Here is a 23,503-nt window from a genome sequence, read left to right as displayed (position 1 = left end):
TAGGGTTGAGTGAGTTAAAAATGTTCTCCAGATTGTCAAATCGGGCCAGTCACGATTTTATCAGGACAATTGTCAGCTCTATACGGGTGACTTTTCTGGATGAATAAAGTTTGTTCAGATCACCACAAAGATGGGATTTAAGACATCAAGCCACCTTGTAAACCATTATTTATTTTAAAAAGAATTTAATTAAACTTTTCTGTGTCATTATGTGGTCTAGTGGTATGACACTTGCCTCCAAACTGATAAATCCAGGGCTCGAGTCCCGCTCTGAGCGGTGCACAGTTGAGTGCTTGGAAAAAGGCTCTTTACTCACATTCTCTTATCATACTCAAATGTACAATGTAGACCTGGCCATTAACAGCGTTTTCTCTGTCAATAAAAAATAATGTAAAGATCACCTATCAGTATCAGGCTTCATGTCTAGTCGTCCATGTTAAATGTTGCTGTTGGCTAGTAGCCCCTTGTAAAGCACTTTGAGCACGTTTAGTGGATATTACACTATATAAATGCTCATTTAATTATTGGAGGGGGGAGGGGAGGGGTCCTTTTATAAAACTAACAAAGTCATTTTTTCACTTTCGCTGCTCACGACTACAACTGTTTTTCTACTTACACAAGGACTGTTGGTGCATCTGTAACATTTGATCCACCACGGGTAGCTCGGGTGCCAGGGGACATTTGGTTTCTATCGTCAATTCTCCTAGAGACAGACACAGCAGGTACAGCATGGACACGAGTCAGAATGTATATATATATATATATATAATCAAATAAAATATTCATAAATAAAAATGAATATAACAACCTCAAAAAGTAAAAATAAAAAACAAACCAAACACTGGACGTTTTCGGCCTTATCAACCCAGCGAATGATTCTTTTTGTCGACACTCCGAGATTCTCACCCATGAGGGGATGTGCCCAACATTTCTCTGTCGCTTTTTTAAAAGTAATGTAATTATGTTTTCCTATTTCTTTTGTTTGTTGGCTAAAGAAGGGTTTTGAGCCTGAAACGTTCTGTGTTTGGTATTTGGTTTTTTGTTTTAAAGCTGATAGATTAATTTTCGATAATTACTTTTTACAGTCCACAGCTTCTAGCAAACTTAGTATAAAATTTTTTTTAAAAGATTCACCAGTTTTTTAAAAAAAACAAATTTATTAATAATATTATTATTATTAATAATAAATTAATGATGAAATAAAAGAAATCCTTTGTTGGAAACAAGAGTGGGAATGCCTGGAATGGAATGCAAGCTTGTATTTGACATCCATGCACAATACACATAAATACACACAGATGACACACACAAGACACACACACATAAACAATGACACGCACTCACACACACACACACACACACAGTCACACAAAGGTCATCACATCTTACCTTTATTGATTTCATTCAATTCCTGATGTGACTTGGTCATCCTGGTTTTTGTTCTTCGATTGGTCGTTTTGTTGCCCGTGTAAGACCCCGGTGTTTGGCTTTTACTGTTTTCCTAGCAGGCAATCAATACAATATCATATGTAAGCTGTAGCCAAGGTTTTGTGTCGCTGCGTTATAGTCTTAGATTGACATACATCCTTCAATAATTATTATTATTATTATTATTATTATTATTATTATTATTATTATTATTATTATTATCATCATCATCATTATTTTTAGTATTACTATTATTATCATCATCATCATTATCATTATATTACTATCATCATCATCATCAAATTAAACTGAACAGCTGGCAAAAGAATCTGTTAATACATTCAAGAGAAAAAGCAAAATGGCGAATTACTGAAAGACAGACCCCAAAAATGTGTGCGTTTGTGTGTATGAGAGAGAGAGAGAGAGAGAGAGAGAGAGAGAGAGAGAGAGAGAGAGAGAGAGAGAGAGAGAGAGAGAGAGAGAGAGAGAGAGAGAGAGAGAGAGAGAGAGAGAGAGAGGGAATGAAACATTTATTTTTTTAAATAATAATAATAAAGATATAGAGTTTACCTATGAACAAAAATGAATCTAAAAACGTTGCTTTCCCTGTTTGGAATTTTGTTATTTCTCAAAGCTTTTCTCTTCATTTTTGGTGAATATTTTTTACAGTCGACAGTTTGTAGCAGCTTTGTATCACTTTGAATTTTACCGTGTGTGACTTTGGGAATGCCACTCAAACAATGCACTCAAATACTTATCACTCGTGTGAAATAACAAAACAATAAATATGATCAAAAAGAAGTATAGAAAGGAATGGAGGAAAGAAAGAAGAAAGAGAGGCAAATTGGACATAAGTGAGGGAGTGAGGGAGGAAGGAAGAGATAGAGGCAGGAGGATTTTTTTTAAAACAACACAGATTTAAGATGGGCAAAATTCTGTGCAAAGCGAACTTACTTTGACTGAACTAGAATTAGAACTTCCAAAAAGCCTAGAACTCCGTCGTATAGGCGTGTTCCTGTCAAACGATATCAAGTAACACATTAACATTTTGTAAAATGGCGTGTTCCTGTCAAAGGACAGCAAGTAACACATTAACATTTTGTAAAATGGTGTGTTCCTGTCAAACAAAATCAAATGACACATTAACATTTTGTAAAATGGCGTGTTCCTGTCAAACGATATCAAGTAACACATTAACATTTTGTAAAATGGCGTGTTCCTGTCAAACGACAGCAAGTAACACATTAACATTTTGTAAAATGGTGTGTTCCTGTCAAACAAAATCAAATGACACATTAACATTTTGTAAAATGGCGTGTTCCTGTCAAACGATATCAAGTAACACATTAACATTTTGTAAAATGGCGTGTTCCTGTCAAACACATCAAGTAACATTAACGTTTTGTAAAATGGCATTAGGCTAGGATATAGAATGGAACTTTAGGCAAAGATACGACACTAATGTGGCTATATGTGTACGACACTACTAGTGTGGCTATAAGTGTACTACACGTGTGAGTAAAATGAACATTTTGTTAGCAGCATATCATGAGGGCCTGATAACTCAGTTGGTAGAGCACTCGCTTCACACCCAAAGGGACTGAGATTCATCACGAGTGAAATCAAGGTTTTTATCTGACCTTCCCCCTTGTCCACCAAGTAAGGTCCCCTGTCCACCAAGTAAGGTCCCCTGTCCACCAAGTAAGGTCCCCTGTCCACCAAGTAAGATCCCCTGTCCACCAAGTAAGGTCCCCTGTCCACCAAGTAAGATCCCCTGTCCACCAAGTAAGGTCCCCTGTCCACCAAGTAAGATCCCCTGTCCACCAAGTAAGGTCCCCTGTCCACCAAGTAAGGTCCCCTGTCCACCAAGTAAGGTCCCCTGTCCACCAAGTAAGATCCCCTGTCCACCAAGTAAGATCCCCTGTCCACCAAGTAAGGTCCCCTGTCCACCAAGTAAGGTCCCCTGTCCACCGTCCCCTGTCCACCAAGTAAGGTCCCCTGTCCACCAAGTAAGATCCCCTGTCCACCAAGTAAGGTCCCCTGTCCACCAAGTAAGATCCCCTGTCCACCAAGTAAGATCCCCTGTCCACCAAGTAAGGTCCCCTGTCCACCAAGTAAGGTCCCCTGTCCACCGTCCCCTGTCCACCAAGTAAGGACCCCTGTCCACCAAGTAAGATCCCCTGTCCACCAAGTAAGGTCCCATGTCCACCAAGTAAGGTCCCCTGTCCACCAAGTAAGGTCCCCTGTCCACCAAGTAAGGTCCCCTGTCCACCAAGTAAGGTCCCCTGTCCACCAAGTAAGATCCCCTGTCCACCAAGTAAGGTCCCCTGTCCACCAAGTAAGGTCCCGTGTCCACCTAGTAAGGTCCCCTGTCCACCAAGTAAGGTCCCCTGTCCACCTAGTAAGGTCCCCTGTTCACCTCGTAAGGTCCCCTGTCCACCAAGTAAGGTCCCGTTTTTTAAAGTCAAGATGAGATCAATTTTACTCTTCTGACTGCGACAGTTGATTTCTATGCAGCTTTGTGGTCTAGTGGTATGACACTCGCTTTCAGATCAATAGGTGATGTGTTCGAGCCACACTCTGAGCATAGTTGAGTCTAAGAAAATACTCTTTACTCACATCCCTTCGCCATACTCAGGTAAAATTAGTACCTGGTCGTTAACAGTGTTGTCTCTCTCGGAAAAATTGTACTATCTCCCGACATGCGTCATGTCTCGTCCTACATGTTACGTGTTACTGTTGGTCTGGGATCCTTTGTAAAGAGCTTAGAGCATGTTTAGTGGATCCTGCACTATATAAAAATTTCAAGTTTTTATTAAAAAAAGACAGTCTGAACTTACGCTGGCTCTTGTTCTTTCATCTTTTTGAGGGCGTTTGACCAGTTAAGGATGGGAGCTTTGCCTCGGGTTGGTAATCTTCTGTCTATCTGCTGTCAAACAAAACACAAACAAAATTGACAACATTGAAAAATCAACAACAACAAAGTCAAAATGTGTGTTTGTTTTGGTGTAAGATGTTTTACCACGCTGGTTACAAATAGTACATCATTTCTGTGGCTCAGTGATGTGGTGAGCTATGATTTAGACTTCTATTGAATAATTTGCCTGTGAGGGTGTGTGTGTGTGTGTGTGTGTGTGCATGTGTGGGCGGGGGGAGGGGGTGGTTGTTTTGACTGAAAAATGTGACACTCATTACCTACACCACAGACACAGGTCACCATTAAGAGCTGATAATTTTACAACTTCAAGTACACGTTTGTAATTGTAATAATCATGAAACTATAACAATAAGTTATCGTTATTATCATCATCACCATCATTACTATTATTATTATTATCATCATAATCACCACCACCACCATTCTTCTTCTTCTTCTTCTTCTTCTTCTTCTTCTTCTTCTTCTTCTTCTTCTTCTTCTTCTTCTTCTTCTTCTTCTTCTTCTTCTTCTTATTATTATTATTATTATTATTATTATATAAGAATAATATTACATCATCATTATCGTTACAACCTGACAGATGAGGGCAATGACCACCATTATACACTGACCAATGTAGTGAGTAATAAAACGCCTACCCTATGCCTGGCTTTCATCGGGGCCTGGGCTTCAAGCCTTTGTGCATCTGTAGGGTAGGGGGAGATGAAGGAAGGGGTGGCACTACCCACACCCAGTGGGGCTGGAGGGGTTTCTAATGGCAGCTGGCCAAAACTGGAAAGAAAAAAAAATTTAATAAGAAATAAATAAATAATTAAACACATAAATAAATAAATATACAAATAAATAAACACATAAATAATTAAACACATAAATAAATAAATAAATAAATAAATAAATAAATAAATAATTAAACACATAAATAAATAAATAAATAAATAAATAAATAAATAAATAAATCAATCAATCAATCAATAAATAAAGAAAGAAATGAGACAAAAAATGTATCCAATTGTTTAGAGGTGAAATGTTCAATTTACAAACAAGCTGGGGCCAAGGTGGCCGAGTGGTTAAGGCATTGCACTGTGGCCCCCGAAGGTCTGTTCTGTGGCAAGATTTACTAACCCCCAATTTTCTCATTTTGGACATTACGGGTGATTCCTGTAGACATCAGACATATGTTTGACAGATTATCGATAGAGAAGAGAAAGGGACGGACAACATCTGGAGGCTGGACAGGAACAACATGGAAGGAAGTCGAGGGGGCAGCTCGGAATCCAGAGTAGTAGTTGTTTGTTTTTAGGTGTTTAACGGCGCTTTCGACACTATTTAGGTCATTTAAGCGCCCGTTTCTGTCTTTTATCAATTTGTATCAGCCTTGAGGGGCCATAGCTGCTCAATCGTGTACTGTTGTTATAAAATTTTTATAAAATCATAAAAGTTACATGTTTGTTGTTTAAAAATATTTATTTACAATTTCTGCAGGAGTTCACATTCCTGCAGATACTTTAAAATTGTAAGCAGATCGACCGACTGGAATAGAGACTTCAAGTCCCTGTTTTCAGAGTTGTCAACCCCAACTGAAGAAAAGGTGTAGTTTTGATTGAAAAATTGTGTAATGTTGACTGAAAAAATGTGTAATTTTGAAGGAGAAGGTATAATTTTGAAGGAGAAGGTATAATTGTTCAAAACAAAGGCATTATTTATAAACATTTATCACCACAATCATCTGTAACGGCTATTGGGAGATTCCTCTCCACAATAAATGTGGGAAAGACTAGTTACTTAATTATGCCTTTCCACCACGACATCATCAGATATTGTCGCCTAGGCATTCCAAGAAAGAATATAGATAATCAATCAAACAAGATGTCTGATGTCAACAGGAATCACCCATGTTGTCCAAGTGAGCAAATTGGGGGTTAATAATCTTGCACAAGGAAAAAAAAAAAAAAAAAGTTCCTGAAGTATGGCTCGAACCCGGGACCTTCCGGGTCAAAGTGCAATGCCTTAACTACTTCACCCCCATGGTAAAGACGAGTTCTGCCGAAATAACACTTCTGGTTTAGGCTTCTGAAAACAAGATAAGCTGGAATTGGATGATGAAAATACAGTTTTCTTCCGATTTCAGTGAGACAATTTCAATTGCTGGACGAAGAAAAAAATTACATAAATCACCCACACGACCTTGATGACGACAAAACGACGTAATTTGGAACTAAAAAGTATAAACACAAAATTGAATTTTAAAAGCGTAACAATACGTAATAAGACGCCATTTTGGCACACAGTTGGCAGCTCTGTGGAGGAGTGAAAGGCGTATTCTCTGACATGGCGGTTTTTTGCAAAGAAAAATCCCAAATTTTGCCAGCTATAAACAGCAAATTTTGCAAATTGCAAAAATTTGCGATTTATTTTCATAAAAACCCATAATTAGTTCATGAAATAGAAAGGTATTTGTCTGTTTTTAAGGTTTTCATGGCACTTGCAACAAATTTAAGGTCATACCAGCGCCGAGTAAAAAAGAAAATGGGACAGTAAAAAAAGAAACTATTCTTGATTAATTATCTTTCACGTTGTATACAAGCTACCAAATTAAAAGAAAATAAAAAAATTCACCTTTTTTTTCTTTGCGAAATCTCCACACAAAAAATTACACATATTGCGGCCGTAATGCAAATCAATGATATTTCGCGATGTAAAAAAAACTACCATGCCAGTATTATTGAGAAAGTGATGAAAACTGAAAGTAAGGAAAGTGAACAAACCTGGGAGAACCGTGGGAGGTGAGGGATGAAAACAACTTGGTGGGGATGATGCCCTTCTTGACTCCTGCCTGTTTATCTTGTTGCTGTGGCTGATGCAGCTGTTGTGAGATGTCGGATGTTGTGGTGGATGGTTGCTTCAGCTTGGGGGGTTTCACCTCCACGTTCGACCAAGGCTGGTTCTGATTTTCTGGTGTCTGATTCGGGTAGATGTTCCGAGGAGACAAGAGCTGGTTAGAGAAATGTAAGAACGGTATTTAGTTTTCAGAAATTTTTTTTTTTTTTAGAGGGGAAGCGTGGCTCAGCGGTATGGTCTTTGCTTCGTACCAAATTCAACTACCCGCCTCGTTGTGTGGCCTTGAGCAATTCACCTCACCCTAGCTCACTTTGCGGTGCAGCGCTGCACTGCTGCTGATGATTGGGTTATTCCAGTCTTCCCTTAGAATAGATCCTGAAGAAAAATTTCCCCTTGGGGATGAATAAAGGGAATTTTATTTTTTTTTTTTAATTTTGTTTTAAACATTTTATTTTATTTATTTTATTTTTATCTATTTTCAAAAATGTTTATTTTAATTTTTAGTTTTTAGAGGTTTGACAGCACTTGCAACACACGGGCATAACAGCCAGCTATTCAAAGAGAGCGAAAACAGGACACCCTAACGCACAAAACAATCATGACCCAAAACAGCAGAATGTTTGGACTATTGTATAATACGACACATACAGAGCTTTTTCCGTTCCTTGTATTAATTTGTTGACAAAAGAGCATACTCCTGTGACATGCAAGAGTCTTTTCCACACATATAAACAATCCTATTTTACGATTGCACAGGCATAAATCCAAATATCTTGTGTTTCATAATGTCCAGTGCACTTTATTCATCCCGTCATAACGCCATAGGCAATTGGAACCTTCTATCAAATTCAAATGATACAATTTGTCCCTTAGTGTCCGAACCATCGTATTTTGTTGACAAAGGGGCAACCCGAAACGTTCACATCATAAGTCTTTGTAAATTAAATTGAGGCTTCTTTCCATGATATATTTTTTATTGAATGTTGTGTGTGTATGGCATGTATGAAACGTTTTCTACATTTAGATATTTTGTATCATTTTGATGTTTATATATTATTATTAATTTATTAATGTATTCTTGTCTAACTATCTATGTATTGTATTTTTAATTTCAAACATTATAAACCAAATGACAAATTGCCATTTGTTTTGGACAATAAAGATTATATTATTATTATTATTATTATTATTATTATTATTATTATTATTATTATTATTATTATTATCATTATCCATAGTGTGTTATTGAATACTGTGTGTATGATGTATATTATCTATGGTGTGTCATTGAATGTTCTATGTATGACAGGTACATTATCTATGGTGTGTTGTTGAATGTTGTGCGTATGACACATACAATACGTATGGTGTCTTAATGAATGTTGTGTGCACAGCACATATATCATCCATGGTGTGTTATTAAATGTTGTATGTATGACAAGTATATGACACGTATATTATCCACGGTGTGTTATTGAATGTTGTGTGTATGATACATACATTATCGATGGTAAGGATGTTGGCTTCACTTCGTTGCTCATTCATGGCAGTTGCTGTAGTGGTTGTGGTGGTGGATTCCGAAGATGGAGGAGGCACAACAGACGTCGTTTGGGCTGGGATTTGAAAAATGCTATCGGCTTTCGTTGAGTCACCTGTCAAAATGAGAGCAGAAAAGATACATCAAATTTGATATTTGCTTTCATGAAAGTTTCCAATGAGAAATTGAGAATTCAAGTTTTTTCAGATGGAAAAATAATGCAACCACATGAGAAATGAAGTCACATGCATGAGCCTTAACACAAGATAAACTGTGAATAAATATAAGAGAATAAATATATAACACGAGCCATTGTCAAAAAGCTACTTATGTGTGGCACGGTGAGTGGGTCAATAGTTTGATGTCTTGTCTTATCACAATAGACAAACAATGTTATGTTTGATCAGTGGTCGGATGGGTGACAGTGATTGTGGAAAATTATGGTCCTGAAGTTGTGTCCTTGGGTAAGAACAAGATATGAAGTGAATAGAAAAGTGCCAGAAGACAATAGAGAATAAAAAATTTTTCGCGGCGGTGGTGGGGTTTGAACCTGCGACCTTATTGGTACGACAACTCCGCCTGGCAGGTGAGAGCGTGGCTCTACCGTGTGAGCTATCCACGAACACAAAAATATTCGTTTCAAACTCAAAGTCATTACTAGATCCCTCTCTCACCCACTTCTTGAGACCGCCGATTCGTTCGTACACCACCATCGCGAATAATTTTGACCAGCAGTAAAGCTTAATAGCCAATATTCTCAACACAAACATATAACATAGAAACGATTGAGACATTGAGTATGCTCCGGTGTATGGGGTGAATTTTTAATTCAGAAAAGTGAGTGGAGCAGGCACTTATGTTGGTAACAACAAGATATGAAGTGAATAGAAAAGTGCCAGAAGACAATAGAGAATAAAAAATTTTTCGCGGCGGTGGTGGGGTTTGAACCTGCGACCTTATTGGTACGACAACTCCGCCTGGCAGGTGAGAGCGTGGCTCTACCGTGTGAGCTATCCACGAACACAAAAATATTCGTTTCAAACTCAAAGTCATTACTAGATCCCTCTCTCACCCACTTCTTGAGACCGCCGATTCGTTCGTACACCACCATCGCGAATAATTTTGACCAGCAGTAAAGCTTAATAGCCAATATTCTCAACACAAACATATAACATAGAAACGATTGAGACATTGAGTATGCTCCGGTGTATGGGGTGAATTTTTAATTCAGAAAAGTGAGTGGAGCAGGCACTTATGTTGGTAACAACAAGATATGAAGTGAATAGAAAAGTGCCAGAAGACAATAGAGAATAAAAAATTTTTCGCGGCGGTGGTGGGGTTTGAACCTGCGACCTTATTGGTACGACAACTCCGCCTGGCAGGTGAGAGCGTGGCTCTACCGTGTGAGCTATCCACGAACACAAAAATATTCGTTTCAAACTCAAAGTCATTACTAGATCCCTCTCTCACCCACTTCTTGAGACCGCCGATTCGTTCGTACACCACCATCGCGAATAATTTTGACCAGCAGTAAAGCTTAATAGCCAATATTCTCAACACAAACATATAACATAGAAACGATTGAGACATTGAGTATGCTCCGGTGTATGGGGTGAATTTTTAATTCAGAAAAGTGAGTGGAGCAGGCACTTATGTTGGTAACAACAAGATATGAAGTGAATAGAAAAGTGCCAGAAGACAATAGAGAATAAAAAATTTTTTATTCTCTATTGTCTTCTGGCACTTTTCTATTCACTTCATATCTTGTTGTTACCAACATAAGTGCCTGGTCCTTGGGTAAGACACCTTACCCTACTCCACTCAGGTGTGAATGAGTACCTGGCTATTAGCAGTGACTGGTGCTGTAAGACAGTTAGTACAAGAAGTTTGCCTAACAGGCAACTACTACTGTGTGAAATGAAAATATGCCCCCATATGACTACTATTTCCAATGAGTTGGCTTCTGTCTCCAATTTTTTATTTATAAAAAAATTTTTTTTTAAATGACAAAACAAAAGTCAATGAGTAAAAAAAAACAGAAAAATCTTACCCATATTACACAACATTTCATAAGACTTCCACAACAGTGGATTCAATTTGAGAGCACGCTTGTAACACAGCAACGCCTTGGAAATTCGGTCTGTTTTACTGAAAAACAAAATTAGCACATGTGAGACTGGCTGAGAAAACCCGGGAAGATGCGGCAAGCTTTGATTTGAGACATGAGCCAAAATCGAAGATAAAGTGTTTCCCATAGCAACAAATTTTATCCAGAAAACATTCATAACTTGGTTTCTAAAAGACATAGAAATAAAATTTAAAATGGTAAATGATCAGAAAGATGTGGTCTACACCACTGCATATATAACTCAATTTATGAAATTTGCGCATCTTTCCGGGTTTTCTCAGCCAGCCACTCATATAAGATCAAATTAAAACACCATCGATTTAAGTTCCTTTCAGTACCCGAGAAAGGAATATAAATAGGATATACAACCCAAAGGAATAGACGTGGACATCAAAATCTACAATATTCTTATGTCACAGACCCCTGATACTAATAATTGAGCTTTTATATAGCGCAATATCCTCCAAACATGCTCAAAAGCACTTTACAAGGGGTCCCTGGTCAACAGCAACACTTAACATGTAGGATGAGACATGACGCCTGTTACGCGATATTACAATTTTTTGGGGAGAGAGACAAAAAAAGAAAGGCCAAGGTGAATGGTTACAATTAGATCCCAGTGGCAGTCTACCCTATGTGTCCAGCCTATCGTCATCTGAAATCTCCAGTCACCAGTTTGGCCTTATATCCCATTTCTGAACGAACGCAGAGAAGAAGAAGATTTCCCATTTCTTGCTATGAGAGTTCACTTTGTCATAATTTGTTCAAAGATAAAACATTTCCAGGGCGCCCTAGTCTAAAAGTGTAAATATAAATAACGTTTTATTTATCCTTCATAACAATGCTATTTTCTCATCTCTCATTCGTCTTATATTCATGGTGTTTTGTTGACAAAGGGGACACCTGAAACGCCCACATCATCTGTCTTCATGAATCAAATTGATTCTTCCATTCCATTTGACTCTTGTTGTTTATTTCTTGGAAATTCGGGGCAGAGTGGCTCAGCAGTTTGGTCTTTGCTTCATACCCAAAAGGTACAGAGTTCGACTACCTACCGCTGCGCTGTGCGGCCTTGAGCACCTCGCCCTAGCTTATACTGCGGTTGACGCTTGGGTTATTCCAGTCTTCATTGGAATAGACCCTAAAGACAAATTTCCCCTTGGGGATGAATAAAGGAAATTTTATAATTTATAATTCGAGCAGCGACATTTGAATATTGTCTTATAAAGACCTCACTCTAGATAGGGCAGCGTCATTCGGCAATACAGTCTTTGCTTCGTACCCTAAAGGTACCGAGTTCGAAATTCCACTGCGGCTATCTGGCCTTGAGCAAGTCATCTCGCAAGAGCTCGAGTTTGCGGTGCTGCCTGGGTTATTCCAGACTTCCCTTGGGATAGACCCTAAAGACACATTTCCCCTATGGGATGAATAAAGGGAATGTTATTTTTTTGTTTAGTTTAATATAGATTAAACTTACCTATAAATATGACCTAATAAAGAAAAGACATAACAGGCCATGCTTCCAAATTCACTTTCAATCTCTTCATAAGATTTCACTTTGACGACGATGGGTCCGACTATCAACCTTTCAGCCTCAGAATATCTGAAAATGTTTCAAAACAATGACACAAATTAGTTGCTGTTCCTCTTCTTTCTCTTCACCAAATAAGCAGATGGGCTCAATCAGATTGCAGCCTTTGTTAACTCAAACTCAACCCACAGAGAAGAGATATGGCCCTCTGCAAGTTCTATAAATACTATTAAAAAAAAAGACTACCTCCAGATATAAAGGCATACGAGAAGAAGAAGAACAAGAAGAAGAAGAAGAAGAAGAAGAAGAAGAAGAAGAAGAAGAAGAAGAAGAAGAAGAAGAAGAAGAAGAAGAAGAAGAAGAAGAAGAAGAAGAAGAAGGAGAAGGAGAAGAAGAAGAAGCAGAAGAAGAAGAAGAAGAAGAAGAAGAAGAAGAAGAAGAAGAAGAAGAAGAAGAAGAAGAAGAAGAAGAAGAAGAAGAAGAAGAAGAAGAAGAAGAAGAAGAAGAAGAAGAAGAAGAAGAAGAAGAAGAAGAAGAAGAAGAAGAAGAAGAAGAAGAAGAAGTTAACTCATAGCCTGACACTGACCATAAAGTTACATCACAACAAGAAGAGACGACTATCAAAAGAAAGTTAAAAAGCAAGTTGTCCTTAGACGTGCTCAAGGAACCAAACCATTCCAATGTCTCAACTATTGAATACAGCTGTTTACTTTCTTTTGATTGTCGGTGCCTTGCATTGTGAAGTAATGGTTTGGTCAGGTTCAGGCTATGTGGTCTTGTGATATGACACTCGCTTTCAGATCAGAAGGTCCTGGGTTCAAGCCTCGGTCTGCACATAGTTGAGTCCTTGGAAAAGGCTCTTTACTCACATTCTCACTGTACTCAGGTGTAAAATGAGTACCTGACCATTAACAGTGTTGTCTCTATCAGATGAAATTGCAATATCGGTTTAACAGGCGTCATGTCCCGTTCTACATGTTACGCGTTGCTGTTGGCCAGGGACCCCTTTTAAAACGCTTTGAGCATGTTTAGTGGATATTGCTCTATATAAAAGCTCTTTTTTTTTGTTAAGGCTATGAGTCGATCAAAGCCATGGTCAGACTGAGTTTTACAGTCAACGTTAAGATACGGAAGAAAAAGGAAAATATTGATGGTATTTTACTCTAATGGTTTTCGGTGCACCGGTAAATGTCTCAGACTTTAAAGATTCAACTGGTAACGTTGACAGTCGTGTATTTCCCGATATGGACATTGAATAGGACAACTATAACCTTATGTTTACATGTAATACGAGGCCACATACAGTGTTTTTGCCTAAGATGGCAGAAAATGTCTGAGATGCTGGGAAAGACAGACTGAATTCTATTGGAGCAAGACTGCCCGTTTTATGGTTTCTTTTACTTTATTCGAGTGACAGAAACTGATGAAAACAATTGTTTCCTTACTGTTTAACGGCGCTTTCAACACTATTTAGGTCATTTAAACGCCTGTGTTCCTTGTTTTAATTTGCTAGTCAAAAAACCATAATCCTGTGGCATGCAAGGCTCATTTCCATCCACACAAACAGTCCCAATTTTGTTTTCATACATTTTTTTATCAGATTGCCAAAGCGGGACAGTTCAGATTTGATCATGACAGTTGGCAGCTATGAGTATGGTATTAAATGTGTCAGTGCATGAAATAATCAGTCTGAAGGTGAAAATTTTGGATTTGCATTTTCTGAAAGCATATGCTCCCCAGAGCATTTTAATCTTTATTTGATGATATTACAGTCAGATGTATGGGAAAGGTATCCAGCAACTTTTCTCAAATTTCATAATTTTTCAACTTAAATGGCTGTAAAATAATGTTTAAAAGTGAAATTAAGTTTTGATATTTCCCGAAGATGTACAAAAAGGGTTCACTTAATCATTTATGACGAGAACTCATTTTTGATAAAAATTGACCTTCTAATTAAACTTGGCAATTACTCAGTTCAAACCTTTTCACCATCTGACCGTTTACGTCATTCACTGTAACAATTGGCAGCCCTGTAATTGTAACAACCACCTTACTTTTTGATATCGGTGCAACATCTTGCCAGGAGAAATTTACATTGAGGCGTAAGGCAACAACTCCTCTCCAGCAACATGTAGGCCTGGTTACATTTGCCTGCTCTGTAGTAACACGTGGCCAAGAGGTGAAGAGACTCATTGTTGGACACTGACGTGGAATAGAACAATCATTATTAATGACAAAGATGATAACAACTATAGCTTCAATAATAATAATAATCATTATCAACATCCTCATTATCATTAAAACACTAGTAATAATAATAATAAAAAATAATCATCAATATGCTCACTATCACAACAATAACAACAACAACAATAGTTATTGTAGTAATAATTATCATCATCATAACCATCACCACAACAACAAAACCAATCCCAGTTTCTGCACTGTTAAACACACAATAACAATTTCTTTCTACCATGCCAAGCAAAACCCCGTTACCCAATCCCTTCATATCAATTCATCAAGACCCAGTTACCCAATCCCTTAATATCAATTCAGCAGAACCCAGTTACCCAATCCCTTCCTATCAATTCACCAAGACCCAGTTACCCAATCCCTTCATATCAATTCATCAAGACCCAGTTACCCAATCCCTTCATATCAATTCATCAAGACCCAGTTACCCAATCCCTTCATATTAAATTCAGCAGAACCCAGTTACCAATTCCCTTCATATCAATTCAGCAGAACCCGGTTACCCAATCCCTTAATATCAATTCAGCAGAACCCAGTTACCCAATCCCTTCATATCAATTCATCAAGACCCAGTTACCCAATCCTTTCATATCAAAATCACTTCAACAAAACCCAGTTACCCAATCCCTTAATATCAATTCAACAAGACCCAGTTACCCAATCCCTTAATATCAAAATCACTTCAACTTCAACAAGACCCAGTTACCCAATCCCTTAATATCAAAATCACTTCAAGACCCAGTTACCCAATCCCTTAATATCAATTCAGCAGAACCCGAATCAACTCAACGAGACCCAGTTACCCAATCCCTTAATATCAAAATCACTTCAAGACCCAGTTACCCAATCCCTTAATATCAATTCAGCAGAACCCTAATCAATTCAACAAGACCCAGTTACCCAATCCCTTAATATCAATTCAGCAGAACCCAGTTACCCAATCCCTTTATATCAATTCAGCAAGACCCAGTTACCCATAGCCTTCATATCAACATATAGTCAAAAGAAAAAAAACTTAATTGAACCAGGGCCACATACAACTCAATTTACCTATGAGTGGAGACAGAGAGCTGCCAATTTCCAAGTACACATGAGTTAATATCATTATAAAGATGGATTCCATACAATTCTTATTGTCAAAGGCCAGATGGACTTACCTTCAGAATTTAGTCTTTCTGCCAAAAATATTGCATCACCGTAAGCATAATGGTTCAACGCATCCCATATGGCTGCCTGGAGTATGGAGAGATAAGAAATTAGGTTGAAAAATTTGATGATAATAAAGATAACATAATTTCTTTTAAATAATAAAGTAATAATAATAATAATAATAATAATAATAATAATAATAATAATAACAACAACAACAATGACAACAACAACAATAATAATAATAATAATAATAATAATAATAATAATAATAATAATAATAATAATAATAATAATAATAATAATAATAATAATAAATAATAATAATAATAATAATAATAATAATAATAATAATAATAATAATAATAATAATAATAATAATAATAATAATGATAATAATAATAAAGGATAATGATGATGATGATGAAGATGATGATAATAATAACAACATTAGTGAAAGTATGTTAGGCCAAAAAAAGTCTGAAATCCATTTCCAACAAATTCAAAATGCCTGAAACTTATTTTGAAATGTGACCGACTGCCTCAAACCAGTAACATTATAATGATGGGGTGATCTAGAGGTCGGAGAGAATTAGCATAGAGGCCAACTTTTCAAAGAGCTAAACAGGGACACCAACACCGTCTTGACCCAAACAGCAGAATGTCTGGTCCATTATACAACATAATCTAGATTTAGAGATTTTTTTGTTTCTTGTTTTAATTTGCTAGTCAAAGAAGCACAGCCCTGGGACGTGCAAGGGTGATAGCCATATTCATACAAACAGTCCAATTTTAAACAAATATGTTTCTCCAGATTGCCAAAATTGGGACAGATCCATTTCATCGGTACCATTGGCTGCTATAAATTAATATCCATTTCAAATAATTATAATAATAATTATTATTATATAATATTAATAATAATAATAATAATAATATAATAATAATAATAATAATAATAATAATAATAATAATAATAATAATTATTATTATTATTATTATTATTATAATGAATAATGATGATGATAATAATAACAATAATAATAATTATAATAATAATAATAGTAATAATAATAATAATAATAATAATAATAATAATAATAATAATAATAATAATAATAGGTAATAATAATGAATTATTGATTATAATAAGGCTTAAAGGCTTATCTGTATCTGTCTATGAGAAAAAATGAATTATTTATTTTTACTTTTGAAAAAATATCAAACTATCTACTACAAAACAATGTTATGTCACAAGATTACTGTTATAATACTCATCCCACCTCCTTTACTGAACAGTACATAATTAAAGTTAAAAGTCTGAGCCATCACATCAAGAGATGAATAAATGATGAATAAACGTTTTGATTATAAAAGCAAGTTTTGTCTGTTGACTTTCCTTTAAATCAGATATTCAAGAACGTCCCATCTAGTCTTACTCTACTAAGATTCTGTGTCTTAGTTATGTTGCTAGAGTGAGTGAGGAGCAAAATATTTGTATCAGTATGTATTCGTACTATTAGTATTAGAATTAGATTCATTAATCTTTAATATTTTTAAAAATCCCATTCCAACTGGCCATTGACGTGAGTGTGAGAATAGGGAGTGACTATTCTCACCCCCAGGATGAGAATAAAAAATCGATCGAGCTCTCACCCCCGGGATGAGAATAGAGGTAGTCGCCCCGTCCCTTCTTGCTATTCACACCCGTGTTAACCAACAGGTCGGGAGGGTAGACTAGCCGCCACCCCTTCTCCCTATTCTCATCCCGTATTACTAATTACCTAACCAACAGCAAGGGTAAGCCTTACCTATCCGCCGCTTCTCGCTATTCTCATCCCGTATTACCTAAACAACAGATAAGAGTTAGCCTAGCCGACGCCCCTTCTCGCTATTCCGGTCGCCATTTTGTTCGTAGGAATGTGAATAGATCGTGATCTGGTCTAAATCGTCGATGCAAGCGACTAAGAAATTTGACTATCAATCGGTAAATAAAAGAGAAGGAAAAGAAAAAACAAGAAAACAAAAGGGTAACCTCATGCAGTATTAATTAGTAGCGCGCAGATAACATTATCAAGTACTAGTTAAAACCTGTAATTGTAAATTGTAATGGATTACTGCTTTTTGAGGAGGGGGGCGGGGAGGGTGCTAAGCTGACCCTACACAGGGATGAGAATAGCAAGAAGGGACAGCTGCTAGGCTAGGCTACCCTCCCTCTATTATTATTACTCTATTCTCATCCCGGGGTGAGAGCTCGATCGCTTTTCATCTATTCTCATCCCGGGGGTGAGAACAGAGGCAGCCGTGCAGGGGTGAGAATGACTGGTCACTAAAAAGGAGGAAATTTTTCAGCGCTAGATCAAGAACCATCCATGCAAAAAGGATATGATCCACTTTAGGTTTGTCTGACAGAAGGAAAGATAGTGTGTGTTTGTGTGTGTGTGTTTTGTTTGTTTGTTTTTAAGGGTTTACGGCGCTTGCATCACATTTAGGTTATATCAGCGCCAGTAAAAAGGAAGAAAATGGGATAGTAAAAAGTTCTAGAATTACAATTAAAGCACCCAAGAAAAAGTAAGACATAGGGGAACGGAACAAAAAGGGATCAGATGTAGATTCAAAGAGCAAACCACCAATGTACTTAATTTGAGATCACCTATAAGTCTCATCCGGGCACAAAGAGGAATACACTCAAATGCTTACATTATATACATTCAAAATAACAAATATACTAATACATAACAGAGAGATGATTTACAAGGAAAAAAATATCATCTCCCAAAACAATAACTGTGCATTTGACTGTTTCCCTTCCAGTTAGGACTCTGGCCAGGGCCAGGACAAAACCAAGTAATCTCATTCCAAGACAAAGACAGAAACCATGTTGGAAAACAGATATAAGGGGATAGAAGACATAGTACCCCCTTGCCCACTATGGGAGGTCAGGAACCCCACCCAGTTGTGTATGTGTGTGTGTGTGTGTGTGTGTGTGTGTGTGTGTGAGTGAGTGAGAGAGATAGAGAGACAGAGTAAGAGAGAGAGGGAGGGAGGGAGGGGGAAAGAGAGAGAGAGAGAGAGAGAGAAAGAGAGAGAGAGAGAGAGCTCAAAGTGAATCTAGTGATGAGTACAGAAAGATGAAAGTGAAAAATTAACGAGACTTAAGAACTGAGTGAATTTTATTGATTTGTGTGTGCACGTGTATATGTTTGTAGGTCATTTCAGCGGCACTTAAAATATATATGGGGCTGTAAAAAAATATAGATTTAAGTAAGATGAAAAGCACCGGAGAAAAAGTGACTGGTTCAAATAGGGCTCACAAACGGACTCCAAGATCAAACTATCAATGTAGTTAGTTTGAGGTCACCTAAAAGTCTCACCAAGACACAAGCACAGAATCCTTGTGAGAGAAATACAAAACTTAGAACAACAAATCTAATGTCACACAAAAGAGAGATGATATACGAGAACAAGCATATCATCTCCCAAAAACAACTATACATTTAATTGTTTCCCTCCCTGCCAATGAATCTGGCCATGAAAAGGATCAAGCCAAGACAAAGGCAGAAAGCAACTCTGATCCATGCAAGTCAAAAGATCCCACCAGGAAGATAATGTGATAGTGGTGCTTGCACTAGAGGTGGTACTGATGATGATGTGATAGTTGCTGTCGTAGTGGTGGTAGTTATGGTAGAGATGGTGATGATGTCATGATGGTTCAGGGGTGAGAATGACTGGTCACAAAAATGGAGTTCAAGACCTATCTATGCGACGATAACGTATAAATTTGAATTTCATAAAAAATTTACTGAGATGCAATCAAAAATGTGTCTCGCAATAATTTCTGACACCACTTGGAGGAATTTCAAAAGTTGAAAGTGTAATTACAACATATTGTAGTAGTAGTAAGAAAAGATGGCGGTAGGGATGATGCTGTGGTGGTGGTTGTAGTAGGGCCGTGATAAGGATGATGATAGCTGTTGTATCTGTAGAGGTGTTGGGAATGATGGTGTGGTGGTGGTTGTAATAGTTGTGGTAGGGATGATGTGGGGTGGTTGTAGTAGTGATAGTTGGGATGATGTGGTGGTGGAGGATGTAGTTGTATTGATAGTAGGAATGATGATATGGTGGTGGTTGTTGTAGTAGTGGTGGTAGGGATGATGATGTGATGGTAGTTGTAGTAGTAGTGGTTGTAGCTGTAGTGGTGGTGGTGGTAGAGATGATGATTTGGTGGTGGTTGTAGGTAGTAGTAGTGGTGGTGGGGATGATGATGTTGTGGTGGTGGTGGTAGGGATGATGATGTGGTGGTGGTTGTAGTAGTAATAGTGATAGGAATGATGATATGTGATGGTTGTTGTAGTATAGGTGGTGGTTGTAAAAGTAGTGGTGATAGGGATGTTGATGTAGTGGTTGTGGTGAGTCTTTTTAAAAGGCGGAAAAGTGATGGTGATGGGCGGAGATAAACCATCATTTAGGCGGAAGATTCTCAGCCCTGGCCGTGAGAATATGAGGAGATGAATTGAATAGATGGTCCAAGTCCTATTCTAAAGTTTTAAAAAAAATCCCCCTTTATTATTTATTAACTTTAAACTTTACCACAATTCAATTTATATTTCTTTAACTTTAACTTTAACTTACTTTAAGGCTAAGGCTTCCTATTCCAAGTACGTCGACCAACCTTGATCATTCTTATTCTATACATTTCTCAAAAATTAACCTTAACTTAGACCATAACACTAGCGTGTAGAGTGCATATTCCGTTTGACTAACAATAATAATTGATAATAATATTGATATCAAATTCAAATTCAAATTCCACATCATTATTATTATTATTTAAATTATTATCATTCCATTCATTTCTCGTTCAGTCTTTCACGAGTCAAATGAGAATCAAGAGTGAAAGAATCGCCCATTCCAGCATTCCCTTTCAATAAAGTCTACAATAAACAAACAACTGGTTTCCACTTCAATTTCTCGACTAACTTAACCGAAAGCTATCAATCAAGCCTACTTCGATAATTTGAATCATCATAAATCAGAGACACAGCCAATACACAGTCACAGACTGCTGCACTATTATGTGTTATATGTATGATGCTTGTCAGGACTGGTACCATAGAGTTGTTATATAGGAGGTGTTTAAATATTCTCCTTGAATATCTCTTTACCTGGACAGGTTCCTGGAGCAACATATTATACAATAAAATAAATCAATGAGATAAATAGCATCGATGTTTGTTATGTTGACTAATTCGGGATTTCAACCATTTTTCTTTGATGACCTCGTTTTGAATCTGAAAAAACTTCAGTATGCTGTCACGTGAGCCAACTATCCGGCCAAGGGACGTTATTCTTAATGACTGGAATAATAGTGTTGCGAGATGATCACGAGTTGTCGTTAATGTATTCTTCAGAGACGAACTGTAAAAGGAAGAAGAAACCATGTGGCACATCGCTTCAAAACGTGTTATTATGCCGTGTTGAACCTGAAAAAAAAATGCCGTGTTGAACCTGAAGGGTCCAATACAACGTGTACTTATTTGTAGGCCTGACAACCCAGATTGTTATGGTCTTATTGTTGTAATGGAAATACTCTCAAACCAACGCTAAATGGTGTTAAATCATTTTAAAAATTGGGTAATCAGACTTGCAAATTAGTAGCACACCTATCTCTCCGGCACAGCAGACGTTCGTTTCATTCAGACTCCATCCAACAGGGAGACTTCACACTTTATACGATTCTCATCACATTCTCTTTATTTCTATAGGCCATTACTTTGTTTTGTAATACTGACGAAGGTTTACATCCGAATTGTTCATATTTTTGTATTGATTCAATCCGGAGCATTCTCACCTTTTCAATAGTCTCAATCTTTAGACAACTTCCACCGTACTCATGTGTAAAATGAGTACCTGGCCATTAACAGCTTTGCCTCTGTCGGAAAAAAAATTCTAATATTATCACCTGACAGGCATTATGTCGTCTCGTCCTACATGTTAAATGTTGTTGTTTTCTAGGGACCCCCTTGTAAAGCGCGTTGAGCACGTTAAGTGGATATTGCACTGTATAAAACTTTTTACAAACCCTCCCTTACCACCTTGCTGATCTAAATTCTAAAGTTGGGGAGTAGCTAATTCACATTTCTCAACATGTGCATGCGCGACTAGGATAGCGAAAAGTCGTGTGACAAGATACACCCGAGTTTCGAGTGTCGAATAATCTAATGACAAAATACACCGGAGTTTCGAGTGTCGAAGACTCTGATGACAAAATACACCGGAGTTTCGAGTGTCAAGTAATCTAATGACAAAATACACCCGAGTTTCGAGTGTCGAAGACTCTGATGACAAAATACACCGGAGTTTCGAGTGTCAAGTAATCTAATGACAAAATACACCCGAGTTTCGAGTGTCGAAGACTCTGATGACAAAATACACCGGAGTTTCGAGTGTCAAGTAATCTAATGACAAAATACACCCGAGTTTCGAGTGTCGAAGACTCTGATGACAAAATACACCGGAGTTTCGAGTGTCGAAGACTCTGATGACAAAATACACCGGAGTTTCGAGTGTCGAGTAATCTAATTACAAGATACACCCGATTGTCGAGTAATCTGATGACAATTACACCCGATTTTGATGTTAGCATCATTATCATCCCGTCATAATAATAATATACAGGCCGTAGGTCACATAATATGAAGTTTTGTCCTGACCCTGGTCGGAGTCCTTTCCTTCTAGGGAAACAATCTGAAGTATAATAGTATTAGTTTTGTGACATGACATTTATTTGTCCTTGTGATTTGGGTTTGTTTTTTCGTTGTTTTTTTTTTTTGGGGGGGGGGGTGTTGTTTTTTTTTGTTTGTTTGTTTGTTGGGGTTTTTTTAGTTTTAATTTTGTTTGTTTTTTTGTTTGTTTGTTTGTTTGTTTTTTTGTTGTTTTTTTTTTTTGGGGGGGGGGGGAGGGGTGTTGTTTTTTTGTTGTTTTTTTTTTGTTGTTTATTTTTGTGGGGGTTATTTTTTTTTTGTGGCTTTTTTTTTTTTTTTTTGGTTGTTGTTTTTTAATTATTATTTTTTTATATATATTTCTTTCAAATGTACCCTCTAAAACAACACACATCGCTTGCGGGCAAAATTGAATCGTTTAAAGAAAATTTCGGAAAAAAGATCAAGAACAAAATTTATTTGGTGATAGATCGTTTGCTTGTTTCGGCCCCAAGATTTGGAATGAACGTGGTCTGAGGGAGTGTAAGTCTTTGCCTGCCTTTAAAAAGAATCTCAAGACACATCTTTCCTGTATTTGCTTTTGTTGACGCTATGAATCCTTGATTTGGCTATGGATTGATTGCATTGTATGTTTTATTGTTTGTTGTTGTTGTTGCTGTTGTTGTTATTGTTGGTGGTGATAATTTACATTGTAAAGTGTCTAGAGCTTGTGTTTTACACGAGAATGAGCGCCGTATAAATGTGAATTATTATTATTATTATTATTATTATTATTATTATTATTATTATTATTATTATTATTATTATTATTATTATTATTATTATCATTATTATTATTATTATTATTATTATTATTATTATTATTATTATTTATTATTATCATCGTCATTATTATTATTATTATTATTATTATTATTATTATTATTATTATTATTATTATTATTATTATTATTATATTATTATTATTATTATTATT

The 23,503-nt window shown here is 36.9% G+C and overlaps 1 protein-coding gene across 2 annotated transcripts in view; it reads right to left on the bottom strand.

The window, feature by feature from the left end:
• LOC144958661 (cell division cycle protein 27 homolog) overlaps positions 1-21,143 on the bottom strand; it is a 38,211-nt gene extending 17,068 nt beyond the window's left edge. Inside the window, exons 1-12 of one of the 2 annotated variants that reach the window (XM_078890780.1) lie at positions 20,971-21,143; positions 15,814-15,889; positions 14,455-14,602; positions 12,347-12,472; positions 10,792-10,889; positions 8,705-8,856; positions 7,132-7,358; positions 5,005-5,137; positions 4,269-4,357; positions 2,383-2,443; positions 1,390-1,501; positions 617-703 (exon numbers count right to left, since the gene is read on the bottom strand). In XM_078890780.1, the coding sequence (XP_078746906.1) occupies positions 617-703; positions 1,390-1,501; positions 2,383-2,443; positions 4,269-4,357; positions 5,005-5,137; positions 7,132-7,358; positions 8,705-8,856; positions 10,792-10,889; positions 12,347-12,472; positions 14,455-14,602; positions 15,814-15,889; positions 20,971-20,994 (1,333 nt within the window). In that variant the 5' untranslated portion in view covers positions 20,995-21,143. The remainder of the gene's footprint in view (positions 1-616; positions 704-1,389; positions 1,502-2,382; positions 2,444-4,268; positions 4,358-5,004; positions 5,138-7,131; positions 7,359-8,704; positions 8,857-10,791; positions 10,890-12,346; positions 12,473-14,454; positions 14,603-15,813; positions 15,890-20,970) is intronic. The other variant, XM_078890781.1, reaches the window with a different exon arrangement.
• Positions 21,144-23,503: the final 2,360 nt, after the last annotated feature.

The sequence above is a fragment of the Berghia stephanieae genome, chromosome 13 (genome assembly GCF_034508935.2).
Source record: "Berghia stephanieae isolate SIO BIC M18660-M18661 chromosome 13, UCSD_Bste_1.3, whole genome shotgun sequence".
NCBI classification, from domain to species: domain Eukaryota; kingdom Metazoa; phylum Mollusca; class Gastropoda; order Nudibranchia; family Aeolidiidae; genus Berghia; species Berghia stephanieae.
Note: the sequence above shows the minus strand (reverse complement) of the source record. Positions and strands in the feature narration are given on the sequence as shown.